The sequence below is a fragment of the Atta cephalotes genome (assembly GCF_000143395.1).
Source record: "Atta cephalotes unplaced genomic scaffold scaffold00009, whole genome shotgun sequence".
Taxonomy (NCBI): Eukaryota; Metazoa; Arthropoda; class Insecta; order Hymenoptera; family Formicidae; genus Atta; species Atta cephalotes.
In genome coordinates, this window is record NW_012130073.1 from 4605151 (window position 1) to 4627228 (window position 22078).

General features: G+C 31.3%; 1 protein-coding gene across 1 annotated transcript in view; it reads right to left on the bottom strand.

The window, feature by feature from the left end:
• The window catches only part of LOC105627572, a 60600-nt gene that overhangs the window by 5132 nt on the left and 33390 nt on the right, over positions 1–22078 (bottom strand). The window contains exons 2-3 of the mRNA XM_012208854.1: positions 12688–12893; positions 2558–2693 (exon numbers count right to left, since the gene is read on the bottom strand). Coding sequence (XP_012064244.1) covers positions 2558–2693; positions 12688–12893 — 342 coding nt within the window. The remainder of the gene's footprint in view (positions 1–2557; positions 2694–12687; positions 12894–22078) is intronic.

Below are 22078 nucleotides of genomic sequence, written 5' to 3' on the forward strand. Positions count from 1 at the left end.
ATATATATATATATATACACACACACACACACACACACACACACACACACACACACACACACACACACACACCACACACACACACACGTATATACATAACGTATCATGTACATCTTGGAGGATCATTATAACGTCCACAGAAGGTAGTGAATCTCTCCTCATGACACGTAACTACGGTGGCAATCCGGTAAACTGTCAGGGAATTGTCTCACTTTCCCGCAACGACTTCCGCCTCGGGCCGCTCCTTCCTCGCGCGATCTTCGTCACGAGTACTCTCAAGGACATGACCAAGGAATATTACGGTTTTCAACTCATGTGTCGCATAGAATGGAATCGCTGGTCCCGTGAGAACTGGGAAAGAGGAAACGAGAGAGACGGTGCATCCGAGAGCGGCAAGGACGAAAGCGACTTGCACGGGCTTGCAAGACGAGTTTCGAAACTTGATCTAGTATCGAGCTTTTACGAGAGATTCGTGATCGGAAAGAGGAGGCAATCACCTCGTCCCTTCGAAAGGAGTATTCCTACCGTGCTTGTGCTGTCGTTAGGTCGACGACGGCGGTAAGGAACGGTGGGAACGGGACTCGTAGATGCTCCTTCCTTGATCTTCTTCGCGTCTCCTTCCTTTTCACGGTTGTCGCCGTCTCTCTTCCATTCTCGCTATTCGGTTCCTCTCTGGTTTCTCTCCTCGCTTAACTGCGTTTTAATTGGGCGCGATTACAGTGACAATACTAGTCGCCATGTAGGATAATCAACGATAATGAAAGGTACTCTCGCGAGAGACATGCCGGAGAAGAGAGAAAGAGATCCGGAGCCTGGTAACGCGCGAGGAACAAAGTCGTGGGCAAAACGAGCGAAAAAAAAGAGTTTAACGGGTCACGACCGAATCCGCGATTCATCACGGACCCTCGTCCTCTCTACCTAGCTGTTAACCGCCCTCGAATGGGACGATAAAATGTTTTTATTGAATTTTAACAATGCGTCCCAGCTGGCGCGGAATAGGTGTCGCTTATATACGAAGGACGCCACAAAAAGTGCTGTCTCGTAGCGAATTGGTCGCAGCAATTATCCGCGTTACAAACGGGAATTACATGAGACGATCGTGCGCGTCTACCGAAACAACGTTAATCGATGGAATAGTAGTTATAAATTAACGATATCCATTTAACGCTTTAGTGGCGTCAAATGGTAAAATTAACGGTGGCTTTCACGCTTTTTCATCTTGGATCGGACAAGATGGGATGGACGTAGAATTCAATAAGCATCACCAATCGAAGATTTCTGTCTTGCAGACAGGTTTATTGCGTGCTTATCAAGGCTAATGACGCCAGCTTTTTGTCATCTCGCACGCATAAACAGCTACCTATGACGTTAATTTGTAATTTCCTCTCTGAGGCAGTACCAGCGAGAATGTTGGAATTAATTATATTTCATAACTTCTATAATTTTATAAAATAAGAAGCCATTTCTTGAATGCCATAGGATATGGTCAACGCGATGCTACAAACGCTTTGGAACGTTTTTTAATTGGTCAGTTTGTAAAATTCTTGCTTCTAATTGGTCCATCAAATGCTTCAAAGCATTTGTAGCGAAACTTTGATCATATTCTTTCAAGTCTGGTAAATTTCAATGGATTTTAAAATTTATTATCGTTATTTGTAATATAAAGCTTACTAAATTTATAAAATGAAGCCAATTATTAATCCCTTTTCCTTTTCTCTTCATAAATTCTCTTATAAATTTTATAATTATTAAAAAATGTAAAAGTTTTCGTAGTTTACAGAATCAATAATTGTTTTTAAAATTGTTGGCTTAATAAATGTTGTTACAAAAGAACTTGAAGTGTTATAAAAATATAATAGTTATTTAACATCTTTCTGAAATAACAATTGTGTTTGTATGTACAACAAATGCTATGAAAAATCGCGAAAAATTCATTATAAAAATATTGTAACAAAAATACTAAAAAGTATATATAAATGAGAAGAATATATCCGAGTTTAATTTATGTTGCACAATAGATGAAATAAAAATCTGATGTTACGAAAAACACTTATTCGCCTGATCATATAAAAATATTTTAGTGAAATCATTAAAAATTTATTTCAGATCAAATTTTTCTCACAATTTTTAATAAAATTTTGTATAAAGTTAAAAGTAATTTGTTATTCATTACTTTTTCCCTACATTTTCCAACTGTTAAGTGGTTGAACATCTCTCTAAATATTTTCTCGCATATTACGTGCCGCGTTATTAATTTGGTAAAATTTCAGTATTTTCATTACTGCTATTAATCTTGTAATTAATTAGCTATAATTATTTTGTGATTATTTTGTGGTTCTGTAAAATTGCAGTATTTTATTTTAAATATTATAACGCATGTACGAAGAACATGCAGGTTTATAGGTTTTTGCTCTTTTCGTCACATATTTACTCATATCGGAATTCATAGAAAGGAATATGTTTGCTTAGCTATGCGTTGAGCTTCGCTTTTCAGTCTTCGCAGTGCATTTCGTGTTATCTTTGCTCAGATGTAAAATACATTTCTCCAGATACTCACTAGCTACGTGCATGTAACCAGAGACCATTACGGTATTAAACGAGGGAGAATCTCCGGAGACTTCACAACGATATTTGCCAGTATGATTGGGCTGTACATCCTTTAGGACTACTCGATGCGCATCGCTCCGATTTGTCTGAAATATAATTAAAAAGTTATTATTCATGATGACAGGGATATGTATCCATAAATTATCTCTATCAATCCATCGCTATATGTATAATAATCGATAAAATTCTGCAATTATAAAGTCCATGTTATTGAGATTGTATTGTGTGAAATATTATCATAATATATAATATTTGGACGCGTGTGATATATTTTAAAATCATATTAAGCCAAAACGTTTCAACAAGTAAATGCGCTTTACATTTTAATCCTTTCGTTTAGGAGAATATTATTTATTTATTAATATTTGTAAATTTGCTACCATTATACCATTTTATTACCATTTATCGGGTATATATATTTACTCTACCAAGTATCGTCAATAAAGAAAATATGCGTTTGAATAAAGTTTATAATGATTTTGTAACAAATTTTTTAAAAAGCTATATGTACCTTCGTTTATTTGGATAAATAAAGAACATTTATTACAATCGTCATTTAAAGAGGAATCAATGTATTTTTTATCTAATACTTTAAAAATTCAAACACACTATATTTTATATCTCCTTTATTTTCGATACAATAAATGAGCTAGCGCTACGAAGATAAATTATATAATTACACAAGTCATTCCCATAATATTGTTCGCAATATTTCATCGTTATACCGATAATGTAACTACAAAGACGACGTGCTTTGTGATGATATTTCGTCACGGTAAAACTATGCCGTTAAAAACATCAAGATTAATAACTCTCTCTTTCATTTTATTTATTTTTTTTTTTTCTTTAGAGCAGCGAACCATGCGAGGCTGCATGAAAAAGGAGCGGGTCGAGATCGGACGGATGAATTACATATTATTTCGTATCATAAATCGTTGGCAATGGTACCAAGGGAGGCCTACTGAATTTTGAGTTAATTTAGCATCACGGAATTGACCACGGAATTGACCGAACGCACAATGCCGGCAAGTGCCATTTATTGCAAATCGATTGCACTTACTCGCCCACTTTGACATCCACGCGCGTTCACTCGTCCGCGGCAAACAATACCTAGCAACAGGGATTAATTATATGTTGCCTGTGGCAGCATATATAAATCACACAATTAATTTTGCTATGGTTTGCTTCGTGTTTGTGGCAATGACAAGCTCATATGCCACATCAGGAATAGATGGACGGTAGCATCGCAATAGAAAGATGAATTAATTACGAAAAACATTTTTAATCCAGGAATAGTCGATTAAGATATTTTTATATTTCAGCGGTGAAAAATCAATTATTGTAAAATATTGTTTAACATTTTTTCTTTTTTTAACAATTATTCTTTATGAAATTTTTAATACCTTTTTTCTACTATCTATAATTCTAAAAATCCGCAATAAAAAATGTTATATTTAATTAAATTCTTTATTTTTTAAAAGTATTGGCATAATAAGTTATTTAACATTTCTTTTAATATTTGTTTAATTTATATTTAAAAACTTTTTTTTCAGAAAATTGTAATTAAATCCATATGTTCATAATGTTCTCAAATAATAAATCAGAAAGCATTTAATAATATATATTATTAATAATAGTGATTAATAATAGTGATTCCAATTGGGATGTAAAAAGTGATCGTTTATATAAAGAAAATTAGATTAATTGATAATTATTACTCCTATTTTTTACTAGCTGAAAAAAAAGAATCAGTGGATATCAATGTTATAATTGACAACCGTTATCATTTCTTAAATTAAAACAATTATAAAACCATACAATTAATATTCACGATTACAGATTCATATATAGTTAACTATTATTTAACATTACAGTTCAAAAATTTATTTATAGCGTCTGCTACGAATTATTTTTTGCTTTGAGAATTATTCATAAATGTATAATATTATTCATGTATGTATAATATCGTATGTATAATATGTATGTATAATATTAATAGAAAATAATACAGAATTTTCTAAAAAAATTTTAGAAAAAAAATACAGATTAATATTTTTGTGTCTAAAAATCATAATTCTTTCTTAAAATAAATAGCAAACTTCTTTTAAATTGAATTAATTAAAAACGTATAAATTTTTATTTAAAAAGAGATAGTAATTACATTAAATAACTTAATCGATAATATACTGCATATCGCGACATTAACACAATCTTCTTTTATCAAGTGCGAAACGCGATAATGCATCGTACATTTATCCATCAAAATTATTTAGAAAAGGTAGAGACATTCGTAGCAAAATTATTTCAATATAAATAATTTTCTAATGTACGTTGAATATTTTAAAACGACAACAAATCGGTCGGGGGCGCGTGACCTTGATGTTTGTTTTTGCGATGCGCCCTGCGGCCCCTGCATCGTTCAACTGTTTGCCAACGCAACGGTCCCCCTCGCTCTTAGCTCTCATTCCTGCGTCGAAGCTCGAGCCGGCAGGCAACACAACGAGACGTTCCGCACGTCATCGTATAATCCTTACAATTAGTCGCGAAAAGATTAAGAAAATAAAGAAAGCCATTATCTACATGTCAGTCCCTACTTAACTCCGCGATTAGCAACATAAAAATATCGAGACGACGGCCGTCAATCGAGAAAGGTATTTTGTGTGTTTTACCCGTTTTATTAAAATTCGATGTAATGGAGAAGAGAAATTATTGCTTTATTGCGATATTCATGAGCAACGTTGGTTTTCTAACAATATAGGAAGTTAGAATATGTGTCGCTTTGAGTTAAATGTAAATTAGCTCTTTGTATTTCGAAACGCGTGGCGTAATACGTGAACTATCGAGCGGCAGAGGTGAAAAAGAAAGTTGCAATCAACGTACTAATAGCATGTATATTTCGTGGGAATTATACGCTCGAGGTTATGTAGCAATGCTGAAATTTGATCGTTACGTTTTCGGATATTCAATTATGTCTTAATTAGCCATTAATTTGCACTGCGTAGTATCGATGCGAAGTCACTTATCGTTTGAACATTTTTTTCGATCATTTATGGAACGCCACAGGGTGGATTGGCTACGAATCGAGCCGCAGTCAATTAGTCGTAGATTTAATTAGTATACACAGAGAAAAATACATACTGTATGTACGCAAATAATAATTACTTGTTTCAAGTACCTATATATTCTACAAGTTCGTATATCCACAAATCTCTAAGTTCATTACCAGCATAAAATTTATTCAAAATTATTCTGAATCTTGGTAAAAGTTTAATACTTCAATTAATTTATTTTAATTATTAAATTAAAACAAAATTGATTTTCTTATAGAAAAAAAATCATCATTCCTCGATCAATTTTTTGAAAGAAAATAATTTCTTATTTCGATTACACAATAATAAATTTTTTATAAAAATTATTACAAGTATATTTTAAGATTATTATCATACAAAAAAAAATATTCTTTGTTAAAAATAATCGTTATTTAAAAGAAATAAATTGAGTAATATCATTTTTCTTAATAATAGAATATTTTTCCGTGTAACTGCGACCCCGGTTAATAAATATTTCTATATTTATAATTACAGTTCAAATTCGGGCTCGAATTCGGGATTGTAATTTGTACTCGTCGATTCGTTGAAACATCGTGTTTCGCAAGATAATATATCCGATCGGAAAATATTGCGCGATAAATCACCGAAGTGATCGTATTCTGTCGAATGTTGTATCTCGCGGACGTTTTCATCTTCGATTTTAGATCGTGTTTCGATTCGTTTTTGTTGTAACGCAAAATGGTGAATGTGCATTTATTGCGCATATTTATCATTGCATATATTTATCATTGGAAACACTGAAAGTATCAAAGGTGCGAGTAGAAGCGACATATGGTGAGCATCGCTATAGCGAAGTGACGCGTGAAGTTAGCCGCGCGTCCTTCGTTCGTCCTGTTTTAGATTTGACCGTTCGTGCTTCGACGCGTGGAACGTTCGAGATTCGAGTGCCGTTCGTACTTTCGTTTCACTTTCGCTTCGCGCGATTCTTTTTCGTATGTGTTATTCTTCCGTGATGCATAACGACGCATCGCATCGGGAGTGCCGTACAAAGTACGTATCGTAGTTTTTCTAAAAACGATCGTAGTTTTTCTAATTTAATTTTTGCGAGTGAGTGCGACGAGGAAGTCTGAGAGGAGGAGGAGGAGGCCTGGCAGGAGGCATCGGCCGATAGCGGAACAACCATGAGGTGAGAAATTTATCATTTATATTAGGTTTGTTCAATTTGAGTTCCGGAATCAAAACGCAAAATCATCGACGCAAAAAGAATTCAATGAGTAATATTGGGTTGTCCGGAAAGTTCATGCCGACTAAAATTTAAATTTTTAGTATACATTTATTAAATTAAAATTTTCTGCGTTTCAATTTTTTTTCCTTCAACATCGGCACGAACTTTCCAGACAACCCAATATTTCAGGGACTGTAAAGTGTTGACTGTAAGTGTCACTCAAATCATTTTTCAGCTCCGGAGCTCAAATTGAATAGGCTTGATTTACATAAAAAATTACTTACGAAATTAATCTATTCGTTTATTCCCAAGGAGAACAAGAAAGTCAAAATAATGCCGTTTATTGATTGAATCACGATATTAAAAAATTGAGTCAATACGATATCAAATTAGCATTATTTTAACTTTCTTCTTCTCTTTGGGTTCGTATTATTTAACAAATAATGGGAGAAAAAAATTTTGTCTATGAAATTTTATAGAAATTTCTTTTTGTAAGTTATATAATTATTTTGTTAAATTTGTGTGCTTGAAAGGGATGAGTGAAAAATTCCGCGCGCGCTGTAATTAATTTGTGAAATATTTTGGACGCTGTTGTAATTAGAATTTTGCATTTGTATTTTACAGGTCGATGTAATATTCCGTTGCTGCGCATCGTACCGGTGAGTGCCAAATTGTATTTCTATGACCAATATCGTTTATGATTTAAATATTGTTTGTGCTTTCGATATCTTTGATATCGAAATCGATTCTAATTGTTTTGGAAACACATTATTAAATACATTATAGTATTATACATATATTTCAATTTACGAAAAACTGTATATTGCGATTATTAAAAATAAAAGCGAATCGTCTTTATTAAAGCGAGTCGGTTATTATAAATAGATATTTTCATTCAAACTTAAATAAAAGGAGCTAAATAATTGCATTCAACAATTCAACAATTACTTGAAAAAAATTTATTTAAAAAAGACTTAGTATTTAGATTTTAAAAGATTAGAAATTGTAAAACTTATGCAAAAATAAAAGGCAAGACAACTTATGTACAAAATTATTATAAAAATTAAATAATTATTCCATGATAAAACAGTTTGTTCTGCATAGATAAGATTTTTTCAAAAATTTGTTATTTACCATAGCAATTGTGAACGATATATTTTTGGTCGATTTATTTAGTACAGATTACTATTCTATTAATTTTTTATCTCTATTAGAGAAGAGTTATTATTTAAATAAATATTTTGCCCATTATATTTATTCAGAGATTGCTCGGGGATACGTGATGGTTATCACTTAATGAAATAATGGATCTTTATGCATCCATCGCGTTTATTTCGAAAATTAGAATAGCAACCCCGCGTATCCGGATCAGAGATCAACTGGCACGCTCATGCATGTAAAGGCAACAACAGCGGTGTATATCGTTTTACTCTACATGCCTGGGCTACATAATATAACGATTCAACAATGCCCGGCGTAACATGTTCACGCATAAATTCATCGAACTCGCTTGGCAATATTAATATTGTTACCCATTCGCGAAATACGGAGCGGTAACGGCTGATATTCTCTGTGCCTACCTCTACACATGTATTGCACTATCGTCGCTTCGGCAACCTCATTGCATCCGCGGTTGTTCGGCGGCAATTCTCTATTTCTCTCTATTTCTCTTCTCCGCTAGGAGTGTATCACGATTTATTGGCTGGGGTGTACACCGTCCGTATTTTCCGCCGGTAAAATCTAATTGGAAAACCATTGCGTGTACAAGAGCAACTCGTTGGTCGAACTTGCTTCGCGTGGAAATCATGTGGCTGCATAAAGGATTTAGCTATTCTTTCTCTATTTCAATTCGGTCCTCAAAATATTGATTTTCCAACGGTTTATTCATTACAATTGTGCACGCACGGAATGAATGATTTTGCTAAAATATTTAAAAATTTAACTAGATTGATCCGAAAATAATTTTATTGGACCGTGGAAATAATTACAGGATTTCAAAATTATTTTGATGGTTCAACAAAATTATTTTCAGATTTATCTAGTTAAATTTTTAGATACCTCAGCAAAATCGTTCTTTCCATGCGTCTCACAGCATTTGATTTTCGTGTAATAGATCAAATATTTCATTTCTTCTTGTTATCTTTCTGCGTTGAGATGTACATAATCAATAACATATCTCATGATTTTCCGATTAATTAAAATTTCGTCTTTATAAATACCGTGTTAAAAAAATTATCAATTATGTCATTTAATTGCATAGTTTATTTTAAGAATATATTTCTTTCATCGAAATATAATCGAATTAATTAAAAAGATATTTTATGATTAAACTTTAGTATTCATGTTTATATAACTTGAAATATAAATGAGAACACTGCGTTTTCATTTCTGTCCAATATTTTGTTAGAACATTTGAAACACAGAAAAAAGTATTACACAATTTAAAACGGAAATACTTTGAGGGACTGAGTAAATGCTTAACTTGTGCTTTAATTCGGATTGAATAAAGCTGTTAGCTGTGCTTTAGTTCAGCTTGGATAAAGCTTTTAACAACTTTTTTAACTCGCTCCGAAAACGTTGATTTTGCAGCGACTATTCTTTCTTCTCTCACGACACGTACACACATATATACGTGCGTAGTTCGAAATATCGCATAGCTTGGATTGTATTCTTCTGTTCTCATTTCTTTTTCTGTCGATGCGATGGCACGTAATCGACCGCGCGCGTACACGCTGCCTTCTCTCTCCCTGTCGTGATAAATTCAAAAAGTTGTCTTTGAAACATCCTATTAACAAGTATGAAAAATACGTAAAAAAAGTTTCTTTCGCTAAAGGATCTCATTAGGAAAAAATTCCAATAATGAATTCATGCAAGATTCTCATTGAAAAAGAAAGAAATTATTGGATTTTATTTAAAATGATAAAGAATGACCCACGTAGGTTCTTTTTTTTATACAAACGTGCGGCAATGAAAAGTAGATTACCAAACTTTGTAACAAACGACGATGGGTTAGCGAAAAATAATATCTTTTACAATTACATTAATAAGATAAAGACAGTTTAAAGTCAGAGCACGTAAATCGAGCTGTTTTAAAAATGATATTGAAATTCATGTTTGATTTATCGTGTTGGTTTTACTTTTACATGCATCCGTGTATTGATATTGTCACGCTCAGGATGCGATGATAATGGTTGATTGACGTTTTATGCCTGCTAGGCAAAATGTGAATTATTGTTCTCGGTTGTACATAATAATTCTGACTTCTCATCAAGTAGAAAAACGAACAGTTTAATAATGCGAAAGATTTGAACAGCTCGATTAGAACGACTAGATAAAGAAAGGAATCTTAAGTATGTAACGGCAGACCATAGACATGATAAAGTTGCAGAGTTGAAGACATTATCGTAGATGAAAATTCTTTATCTCGTAATGTATGATGTTATCCGTTAAATAGATATCACCCGTGGTTCTATTATATGTTTATGCCGTAGTGTCTCTTCATTAGCAGTTTAACGGTCGTATTTTGCGTGGTATATATGTACTCTATTGCGTATTTATTAAGCGTTAAAAATAGATGACTGTTATAATTCCTATCGCCGAATGGATAATGACCTCATTCGGATTGTATTTCGAGTATGTGATAATTTAGCTTTTAATTATACGACATACTTCTTTGACGCAATGTCCTCTCATATATTACATCCTTTTTGTTTATTTTGTCAATCTCTACAATAGAATGTACGTTGCAAAATATCACATACGAATGTTTTTATGGTTCAAAATACAGTTTTCAGAACATAAAATGTGAGTTTCGGAAGTATATTTGATCGTAACATCTACAGAAAGTAAATGTATTTTACATTTGTGTGTTGCGATAGGAAAGGTACGTGGCCGCTGTACGTTTTTCTTCTGGAATCATCGTACTAACGGATTTCAAATATTGAATGACGAAACATTACAGCATGTTATAGAAAAACAAATGGTACTGCCGTTCGCTAATATCTTACTAGAAAGAACTTATTTATGCTTATTTTATTACATAAAGAGATATCAGATGATGATATTCTAAGAAAGAGTTTGTGTAAATAATATAATTTTTATAAAAAAATTAGTTATGAGTTGATAATGTTTTACTAAACAAAAATTAGATGTAATATTTATATTTTATTCTGTAGAACACGTTTATGCAAATAAAAAATAAAAAATATATAACAAGAAGTAGAATTTTGATGATTATATGGCGATTATATCATTTTAATTAATGGGTTTATATATTTTTGCAAATCTTTAAGTTTTTGCCATGCAAGAGTTATTTCTTCTTCATGCATGCCAGATATGCGCTGCAAATATTCGTTTGCATACACAGCACGCAATCTGCCTTGCGTTTTGCGCATGTTATGACGTGAATGCTATTTCATTCCACCGATATTGACTGCGAAGGGATTGTCGTTTTACCATAAAGCATGCCGAAATAACATTTTTAAGTTAGAAACGTGATGATAATTGAATAATATTGTAAATATTACGTAAATTATGTTTATTGCATAAAAAGCATCCGTGATATTGGATTATAAAATTTAAAAACGTAAAATTTTTTTATCATTCGAGAATCGATTTTTTTTCAGAATAAAAATATGGAATTCAGAATAAAGATATGAATATCTTTTTTTGTATTATATATATCATAAACGATTGAAAAAATATATAAGGTTTCCATAAGTATTTATTTCGTTTAATTTAGAAAAGAATAATTAAATCTAATTGTAAGTAATAAAAATTAATGAAAAATAAAATATATAATTTTCAAAAATATATACAATTAGAAATATATATATTAAGAAATTTTTACAATTTTAATAAAAGTTTAAAATTAAAGATATTTAAATCGATTTTTTCATTTCCATCTTTTATTTCAACTTTGATATTTCTTCGTCAAATATGGATCCATATAAAATTTGGTTCACCAAAAAGTAGAACACGACTTTTAATAAATATGGAACTATAAAAGAGCTTAAGAAGTAAAATATTCGATTGCACACAAAATCTTATCGGTTATACATTTTTGATCGTTTATTATGTAAAACAAAAAAAGGATATGTATTACTTTTATACTTTTATACTTTCTAAAAAAAAATCAATTTTCAATTAATCAAAAATTTTATGTTCTAATATCTTTAAATTTTATGTTCTAATATCACAGGTGCTTTTTATTACAAGAGATATAATTTACGTAATGTTTACGATAATTTCTGTTATCTTCATATTTCTAACTTAAAAATGTTATTTCGGTATGCTTTATGGTAAAGCGACAATCCCCTCAATATCGGTGAAATGAAATAGCATTCACGTCATAACATGCGCAGAACGTAAGCTAGATTGCATGATGTATAAGCGTATAGTTCTAACAATTCCAATTAGAGATAGTTACAAATGACAATATCCTGTATTTTTTAATTTTATGGTGTCATAAATTGGAATAAATAGAATTAATTCTACATATTTTTTTATATTTAGAAATTTCAAACGTATTTTACATGATTATATAATTATTATCATAGTGTAAATATATAGTACCATAATAATTTAATACTAGAATAGAAACTTTTTAACACAATTAGAAATTTAAAAAATTTTTGAAATCTATGTTGATTGGCATATCATCGATTAAATATAAACTTGTCTATTTTAAATTGACAAATTTTCGTTCTTATAATGAAACAGTACATTAGAAAATTGCATGTCCAGAGCTATCTGTCCAGATCTATTTTTCAAGATTGTAACGTTTCATTTTAATGTATTACGTACCACGACTCTTGCTCCAAGTTCCCCAAACACTCCAATCGGTGGCATTTCCTTAGGGACATATCGAAAAAATTCCGCGCCCTGCTTGTACCATTTGACAGTGTAAAGAGTATCCGATTGTAGATCATATTTGCAGGACATGTTGACTGTAGTACCAGCTGCCACTGCCAATGGAATGTCGATCGACACATTGCTTAGTCCGCGAACGTCTAAAAAACAGGAAAATAGTTATTATCGATCGCACAGTTTGAATATTAAAAATTGAATGGCTAAATCGTTATAAATTATTCTAATAATTGCATTTTTTATTACGTTAATAAAATATATCAAAATATATAAATTTGATTTTCTTCTTATTTGAATTTTAACTTGATGAGTTTTATAAAAACTTTATAAATTTTATGAAAGGATATAAAATACATGTTTTGAATATATATACTTAGCAAACATAGATATAATTGCTATATAAAATATATGTACATATAAATGTACATACGTTTTACATGTACATATATTATGTAACACGTAATTATATTTGGTTATTGCTGGATATGTATTTTATATATATATATATATATATATATATATATATGTATACATACACGTATATGATATATAACCAACGCAACAGAATATAGTATTTATACAACAGATACTTTTACGAATTTATATCGATTATATTTAATTTTTAACATTAAATATTTTTTTTAGTTTACATTAAATATTTAGTTTTAAATTAAATATTTTTCAACAAAATTTGATTCAAAAGCATTATTTTTATTAGCTATTTATACTTGTAAAATTTTTATTCGCAAAAAATTAATTAAGTATTTTCAGTTCATCAGTTCTAGAATTTGAAAATTTTATTAATGCTTCTGCATATTTATTAACACAAAAAGTACACATTAATCAATGAATCTGTCATTAAAAGATTACTTTTCTTGCAAATTTAGAGTCATATATGAGAAAAATCTCGCTACATTTTGACACTTATTTTTTTTTATTAATCAAGAAATTATTATTACATATTAAATTATTTAAATATAAATAAAATTTAATCCTCTCGATTTGCAATTTTTGTTTAACGCGAACAATTTAAGGATAATATGATAATTTGTCATTAAAATTTATTTTGTAGAATAAAATTTTTTTGGAGGAAGTTTATTACATTATTCTTTGAATAAAAAGAAAACATATCCACATTTAATTATTTATTATATTCGATTTATTATTAAAAAATATTACAAAGAACTATATATATATATATATATATATATATATTTAAATATCTACAATAGAAAAATTGTATTTTATTTTTCGGATTAAATAAGATAGTAATAGTTTGAAATATTTTTTTATTAAATTAACTGTGTTTATTAACAATATGCATGTATTGTATATGCATTCATAAATACGAGATCAAATCTTTTCGTTCAACAAAGGGTTGCCTATTTCTTCTTTTTGCCTGTTTGCCAAAAGAAGCAAGTTTGCAAAATGCTTATCTCATTTATTTTAATAACTTAAATGAACAAAAGTTTAAACTTTTCATATAATCTTGGCAACGCCATCATCAATGTTGTTACGTTAATGTAGCTATACGAAATACTATTGGCTATACGGAATATAAGAGGCATTTTGCCAAAAAACGCTGGAGAGATTGCAAAAAATAACATCACGGCCGTCAACTTTTAAACATCTATTGCGCACGTGCTTAGATCGAGTTTGGAACTTATTACCATTCCAATACACTTTATGTGCTGTCATGCATTATTCATCGAAGGTTTGGAAGAGCATTACTCTTTAAACAAGTTAATTATAATAAAGTTTTCGCTAAAGATCGATATAGAATCTTTTTTAATTGAAGAAGAATTGGCCCTAAAAGATGAATATCTCTATAGTACTAACGAGTGATTTAATAATATAGTTCAAGGAAACTATTTTGCTCGAGAATATAGTATAGTCCGCGATTTACTGGGTGGTCCGTTATATCTTAATTAGTATGCATGCAGAATACGTGCTGTAGGCGTTTAGCGGTATAAAGTATTAAACATGATACAGAGGAATATCATCAGTTCTGTGACCGAAAAGCATTACACAGAAGTGCTTACCAACGCGTATTACAACGCTGCTGTAAATTTCTGGCTCTTATCAGCAACGTTGCGAGAAATCTGCGTAGTCCGTCATTGTTTCGGCTTAAATGAAGAAAAATCTAACCCGAGGAGATTGTATATATATATATTTCGCACGGAGTATACGAGTTTGCGAGATCAGCGTCCAACGAGCGTGCCGTGAACTCGCAACAGCGGACTAACGCGAAAGTTTGGTCATTAATTAATTGTTTTTCGCGATATATCCCAGTCTAATTAATTATTTATACCTCGATTCACGGGTGGTCATTGTGCTAATAAAGTAATTAAACGATAATTAATCAGAAAAGTAATTAATTGAGAAATTAGGTGGCGGGAAGGGAAAGAAAAAGTGGGAATGTGATTATTAGAATAATGATTATTAAAATAATTATATATATTCTAATAAAAGTATCTGGACAATTTCCTTGACATCGAACATAACGGTTAGAACATAAACGAGAGTAATCTTCTGTGTCCTTCTTCCTCCGCGTGCGGTCGCTTTTAATTATCGTATTATAATAGGCGTCATTAAGCGCATTCCCGTTTGCTCTGATAGAATATCTTCGTCTCAGCAAAGCGAAAGTTTTTCACTTGCAGAGACGCGCGACTCTTTATCACTAATCACCGCACAGTTTTGAACTTGGTCGACGTATTAGAGGAACGTTGTGTAATTAGAACCAGTAATTGGAACGTCTGTTCCTCAAAGTTTCAGCGTTGGCCATGTATAATCAGGTGTTTGGCCTTAACGTGTGCGAGTGCAACGGCGCCTCGCAGATCGCAGCAACGAGATTTAAATACCAAGCGTTCACTAATCACCTTGCTAATCCTTAATTACCGCTCCTCACAAGGAACGCGCGATTGTTATTCGCATCGTGGCTCATCGCGTTGCGCATCTTCCGTTTTTGGAAGGTGAAATCTTCCCATAAATAACGGCAACCCCGAGACAATGGCATTGCATAAACTCGCTTACGTATATATCAGACTTGTCTTAAATTATCGCGAGAATAATAGAGCTCGCGAATGCACGCTTAAACAGATTCGAAATCGCCCTTTGTGGTCGGTTCGCGTTCTCCCTCATGAATTTATAAATTCTTGTGGGGTTTAGATAAGTACAAATAAAGCGTCGCGAGAACTGCACGCACCCTTAGAACATATACATTTACTAGAATAGTCCATAGAATCATAGTCGTTCTGAATAACACAGCGTCTTCAACATCTATCCATTTTTATCTGTGTTTGAAATCTGTCTTTGTATGAGAATCGCGTTTGACTAATTTTGTATACCTTTACAATATTAATTTCAATGCCGTTAGAATTATAGGCTATAATCAAAGACTTAGACTATAATCGACGCATGCGCATGCAAAACGGACAAGAACAGATATATATTGGAGACAATGCCAATCAACTATTGCGCTTCCAATATATATGTTCTAAGCACGCATTGAATATTGTATAATCAATCGCATATGGAGCAAGCAACAGATTAAACATGTTGCGTTTAATCAGCTAATAAGAATGATAGTAATTGAGCGAACAGAGCTGAGTATATATTTAATATGTTTACTTATCGTCATGATACCTAGGATATTACGAGACAGTATTTTTCAAATTAACACGAAATGGTATAAATAAATCGTAATTTGGAGAATAGCTATTAGAAAGTGATATATTGATAATTACTCTGTTTGTATCTAGATAAATTAATACTAAAGTTAGTGTATGTAGGTATTCAATTTTGTGTATTAACTGTATTGGAATAATCGATTTCACATAAATCAAAGCTTATTCTATTTAATAAAACAAACTACAATAATTTATATTTTTGAAGAAGATTTTTTATATCAGATTTACTTTTATTTTTTAAATAGAATATAATACATTTTTTAATATTTTGATAGTCATAATGTATATGTGAATATAGATGTGATCAATAGTAGATGTAATGATAAGTAGGTGTAAATCATAATAAAAAGTTAATTATCATTATTGCTTAGCTACTTATTGTTATTATTACTTCTTTGACTTTAAAAAATTAAAATATAGTTATCGTGAATCGCATAAACATGTTTATTTCAAAATATATGATACCGAGTTCAAGAGATAATCCTAATTGAGGCATAATTACTTATGGCATTTGCTGATGTGCGAATGGAGAGTTCTCGGGAAACTTTTTGCGCATTATGCATATCCACGGCCAGATACTTTACGGCTACGAGGCCGGAAAAGCCAAAGGCGGAAAGAGCTCTGAAACGAGATCCCTTTCTTCCTTCGAACTCAACTAAATGAAAAACTCATCCCTGCGAAAGAATGCTGGGCATAGAGCTTTTATTGTTTTATGAAAGGCGAGAACAGATAGAGAAAAGATATTGAAAATAAGCATTGCAAAATTCCTCTTACTTAGCGAGCATCCTTCATCATGATTGGCTTGCGTATCAGATGAACGAAAGTAAGGATTTTTTCACTTTTTAGAACTTACTTAACTGGCATTTCAGAATTTATACAAGCTCGATCGAGTCTTACGGCGAGAAATTTCTCTCATTACTCACGAAACCTTAGAATTTGCAATGAATCTAAAATCTTATTAATGAATCTATTAATATGTAATGTAAGTACTTTACCTTATATCAAGATATCAGTCTAGAAACTCTGATAGGTAAAAAAGATATATGAGAGATTATGATTGCACCTGAGGGCGATACATTCAAGTGGTCTTTTCTTAGAGCAAAGGCTGTCTTTAAGGCAATGTAAAGTTTCATTACATAAAACGTTTCTTATATTCATCTCCAAAATTGCATAAATAGTTGGTTCATCACAATTTTGTTGTACGTAATTCATTGCGATTTGTTTACGATCGACAGGCGATACGGGCGTTCTTTTAATCTCAGAAATGGAAGCGCTAGGATTGAGGTAAATATCGATTGTCGTTGGTACGATTTTAATTTTCAATGAAATTAATGGAATCACGGATTCGATTTACTTAATCGAAAGGAATCGTGAACCGAGCGAATCTTTGAATTTTTCTATACTAACGATCGAGAAGCAAGAGAGAAGAGGCAATCAGTCATAACCAGAGAAAAAGGAAGTCAAGCGGTGAAAAGTGAGGTACATGGACCTTTGAAATATTTTCCAACTTATGATACTCGTAAAAACTTTATAACTTATATAAGCGCACACCTTTTCTTCACACACGACATAAGTATAGATATTGTTTCGCACCCAAGAGCTATCGATCATTTTGATATTTCCTTCATTAACATGATTACCACATTCTAAAAGATATCAGTGTGAATTTAACACCGTGCGATGTCTATATAATTCTCACTGTGTTTGTGTTAATATCAACAAGATGTGAATTTAACATCATGGATTTTAAATTTATCATGTTGATGTACATAAATAAATATTAACACCAACACGGTGAGAATTATATAGATACCACATGGCGCAATAAATCCACACCAATCTTTTTTAGCTTGAATAATTATTATTAAGTCACAACTAACCTTTTTTATATATTTTATTATAGCTTTAAAAAATTATTTGCACATTGGAATTTATGTTTTTTAATATATTGTTTGTCTTGAATAAATTTTATTAATAAAACAAGATTTATCGTTTTTTTTTCAATATCTTGAAATAAAATAGTACTAAAGATATAATAAAACTTTATTCGCGTTTTTTTTTTGCCGAAAAATTAACCAAAAAATTCGTAGTTAAAGGAAATTAACCATCATTATCTAATGCATTGAATGAATTCTTATTGATTTTGATATAATTGTTACGTTTTTCTTGTTTCTCTCAAGAATGATTTCAATTAATTTAAGATGTAATCTCAGTAATGCTTGGGTTAAATTGTATAATATGAATCATTAGTGTCTACTTTTCTTCAAAACATCAAATAATTTCTTATAAATCTTAGCAATTTTTTAAACAATTTTTTGAAATGAAAGTTTCTTATGTTTTAGATTTTTATAAACAATTACACAATAATATTTAATTTGTGAATAATACTATTTATATGAAAAAATTAATTTACAAACGGTCATGCATTTTCAATTAATTTACAACAGTGCTTTTAGGATTATATATATGGTATTATTAATATTTTCATATTTTATTAAAGAAAAATTAATTTTAATTTAGTGACAAAATTTATGTATTTTCACGATAAATCATCATTATATCACACATGTAATCTATTTTTTTTTGGATTTTTTCTCTTGATTTTTTTCTACACATATTATTTTGTATTTATTTTAAAATTTAACTAATTGACATAAGATTCATATTTGTCGCAGAGTTTAATTTAACTTATATTATTATTTATTTGTGAAATAGAAGCAAAAGAAAAGTTTGTGTGACAAACGGGTTTTACAAACGTAATTCATCGGACGCGAGTTATGACATGCGAGAAAAATCTCATTTATTTTGATGTACGCCGCAAGGCAAAATTACACACAATTTTTTTCTCTTGGACAAGGACGGGTTTGCAATGCTGCCGCTTACACGCATACAAGAATTTTCCTCCCTCTCGTCTTTCTCAATTTATTTATCCTTATATTCCCTTTTACAACGCCACTCTTGGAAGAAATTAAATTATTTACACAGTATGATTAAGTATTTTAAAAACAGAAATTAATGAAAAAGGTTTAAAAAACATATTAAAATACATATTGTCAAATTTATCTTCATGAGCAAATACTCTATTCTGCTTATTCCTAAATGCGCTCTCCTGACATAATTTAATTTATATTAAAATAATCGGTTCGGAAACATCTAAAAAAGCAATTTAATTCTAGGATAAGCGCGATTAAAATAAATACACTATTGGTTAACAACAATTGTAAAATATCAATATGTGCTGTGATAGTTTCTAGAGAACAACAATGCTCACACAATCGACGCAATTGGTGTATTAATTTGGTCACTGCAGATATACATTGTACGAGAGTGAATTGAAAGTACGCACTATTGTTTCGTTCACTGCGCGTAAAATATGTAAATTAATATACTCGTGCGGTACAAAAATGTTTTATACTATATTTTTGCGTTTGATAATAGTAATATCTTTTTGAAATTGTTCCTATTAATATAGCGTTTACGGTTTTTTAGTCAAAGCTTTTAAAGGATTTATGAACAATTGAGAATTATATATTAATCTGTTCGCCGTATTCACTAATAAAATGTTTTAATAAAAATTGCTATAAATTGAAATTTCTTGAAACGTATTGATTGTATGTTACTTGAAGATATTTCGTAGCCATTGAATATTCTATAGAACTACTCGAGTTAGGTCGAATTGTTTGGAGTCTCCAAACACGCTAGAATCCAAATGTAAAAGTTCAAAGCGAATATACAAGAATACCTATTCCATTCAAGCACTTTTGAAAGAAAACGTTTTTTTTTCTTTTAGATTGACTTATATCGTGAGATCACCCAGTTTCACCAGATTGCTTTTTCATATTTTTAACTTTTACACTTCGCGATTCCGTTGTGTATAATGTTTTAGGTATTATCTATTCGATTTACAATTGAAATTTCCCTTGTCCGTTGCCAACGATTAACTTCCTTTCCTTTTCCATGTGAATGCCTCTAATGAAAAATGATTATGCAATATTTGTAATTTAATCGCTTATGCATATAGTTGCATCAAAACCTTCTCCGGAATGTTGCGTTTTCGTATCACACCATTGTCTTGCCGTAAGAAAATGTGTTCCAGTAATAATTCCAGGTAATAATGAAACATCTATCTCCATCTTTCATTGTATGGTACTAGTCAATCTGCATTTATTTTCAAGCATTAGGTGCAAGTTCCCATGATGCTACATAGGTAATACTTTATTCTCTTTATTACACACTCACTATGTTATCGACATTTATGAGTCTCTTGTATGAGTACGTAGCAAGTGCATTCACAAGGAATAATAAAACATATTCGCGAGTTAACTTGTATTTCGCGTTTTTTAAAACTATTCTCTCAAATCGATAGTTTAATAATCGATATTATTTACGGAAAAAAATATTTACAATCGTTAAAAATTGCAGAGCAAGATTATTAGTGCAAATAGTGGTATATGGTGATAAATTTGGATTATAATCTAATTAATATTTGATGTTGAATTTTGGTCGGTTTGATTGTATTTTGAGAAATAATTCATGTAAAACGTCTCATAAATGGTTTATCCTCTCAACTTTCCTTGCGCAGTGTGCAATTACTTACGTAAACTTTCAAGAAGTATATTTAAGATTTGGGGAGAGGGGGGGGGGGGTTGTGCGAAAATACATCCTAACTGTATATATAAGTTCCAAGCATCTTGCCTTTCTCACAGTGGCACGTACATGCAAATATGAATTTCCCGTATTCACCCGCTCTCAGCTGTGTAACGCGTTGTCGCACGGGAATACGAGGTCCATGGAGTACAGACGACGTGGAGACGTCTACAAATACGAGGACGGTCGAGCAAGGTCTTTACCGTCGGATGGATCGAAGTGGCTTTGCCGTTGAGCTGCGAATAAATCGGCGGTGCGGAAAAGCGGATATGCGTTGCTTTGCGTACGACCACCCGTCGCGTATCTCTGATGTCGTTCGCGCGCCGTTGAATTTGCCTCGAGAAAATAAGCAAGGAAACTCGACCGTACGCGATATCCTTCCAAAATTATCGTCAATCCTCTCTCTCTTTTTTCATTTTTCTTTGGGACTGAAATTTTTCGACTGGAGAAAAGGTGTAAAGTCACCGAGATGCTATTTATTTATATTTGCGCATGAAAAAGCATGAATATACATAGTCATGTTACGTCTTTTATCGTGTATGATATGTAAGAAATAATAAAGAACATTTCAACAATAGCGTAAGAAAATAACTTTATAGTTGAGAAACGTTGTTGAAATAAATCAATTTTAATGCTGAAAGTTAGAAACTATTGTAGCAACCGTCTCTTCTCGAATTTATACTTAAAAAAAAAAAAAACAGTTGCGAATAATATCCAAAACAGAAGGAAAAGCAGTGGAATACATTTACTACTTTATTCGTCCGTCTATGGACGTAAACATTTTCTATCAAGATTCGCTAACTTTTTAATGGCCTTTGGTTCGAAACTTTCCATCATCTTAACTCCGCCGTCGAAATAGTGTCTTGAAATAGCGAGCAACGAAGATAAATGACCTCTCTCAAATACCTAGAGGCTATCTTTGGCCGTATTAATAATCAAATTAAATGCGAAAATCAGAATATGAAATGCAACACACACTTATCTTTGACTAT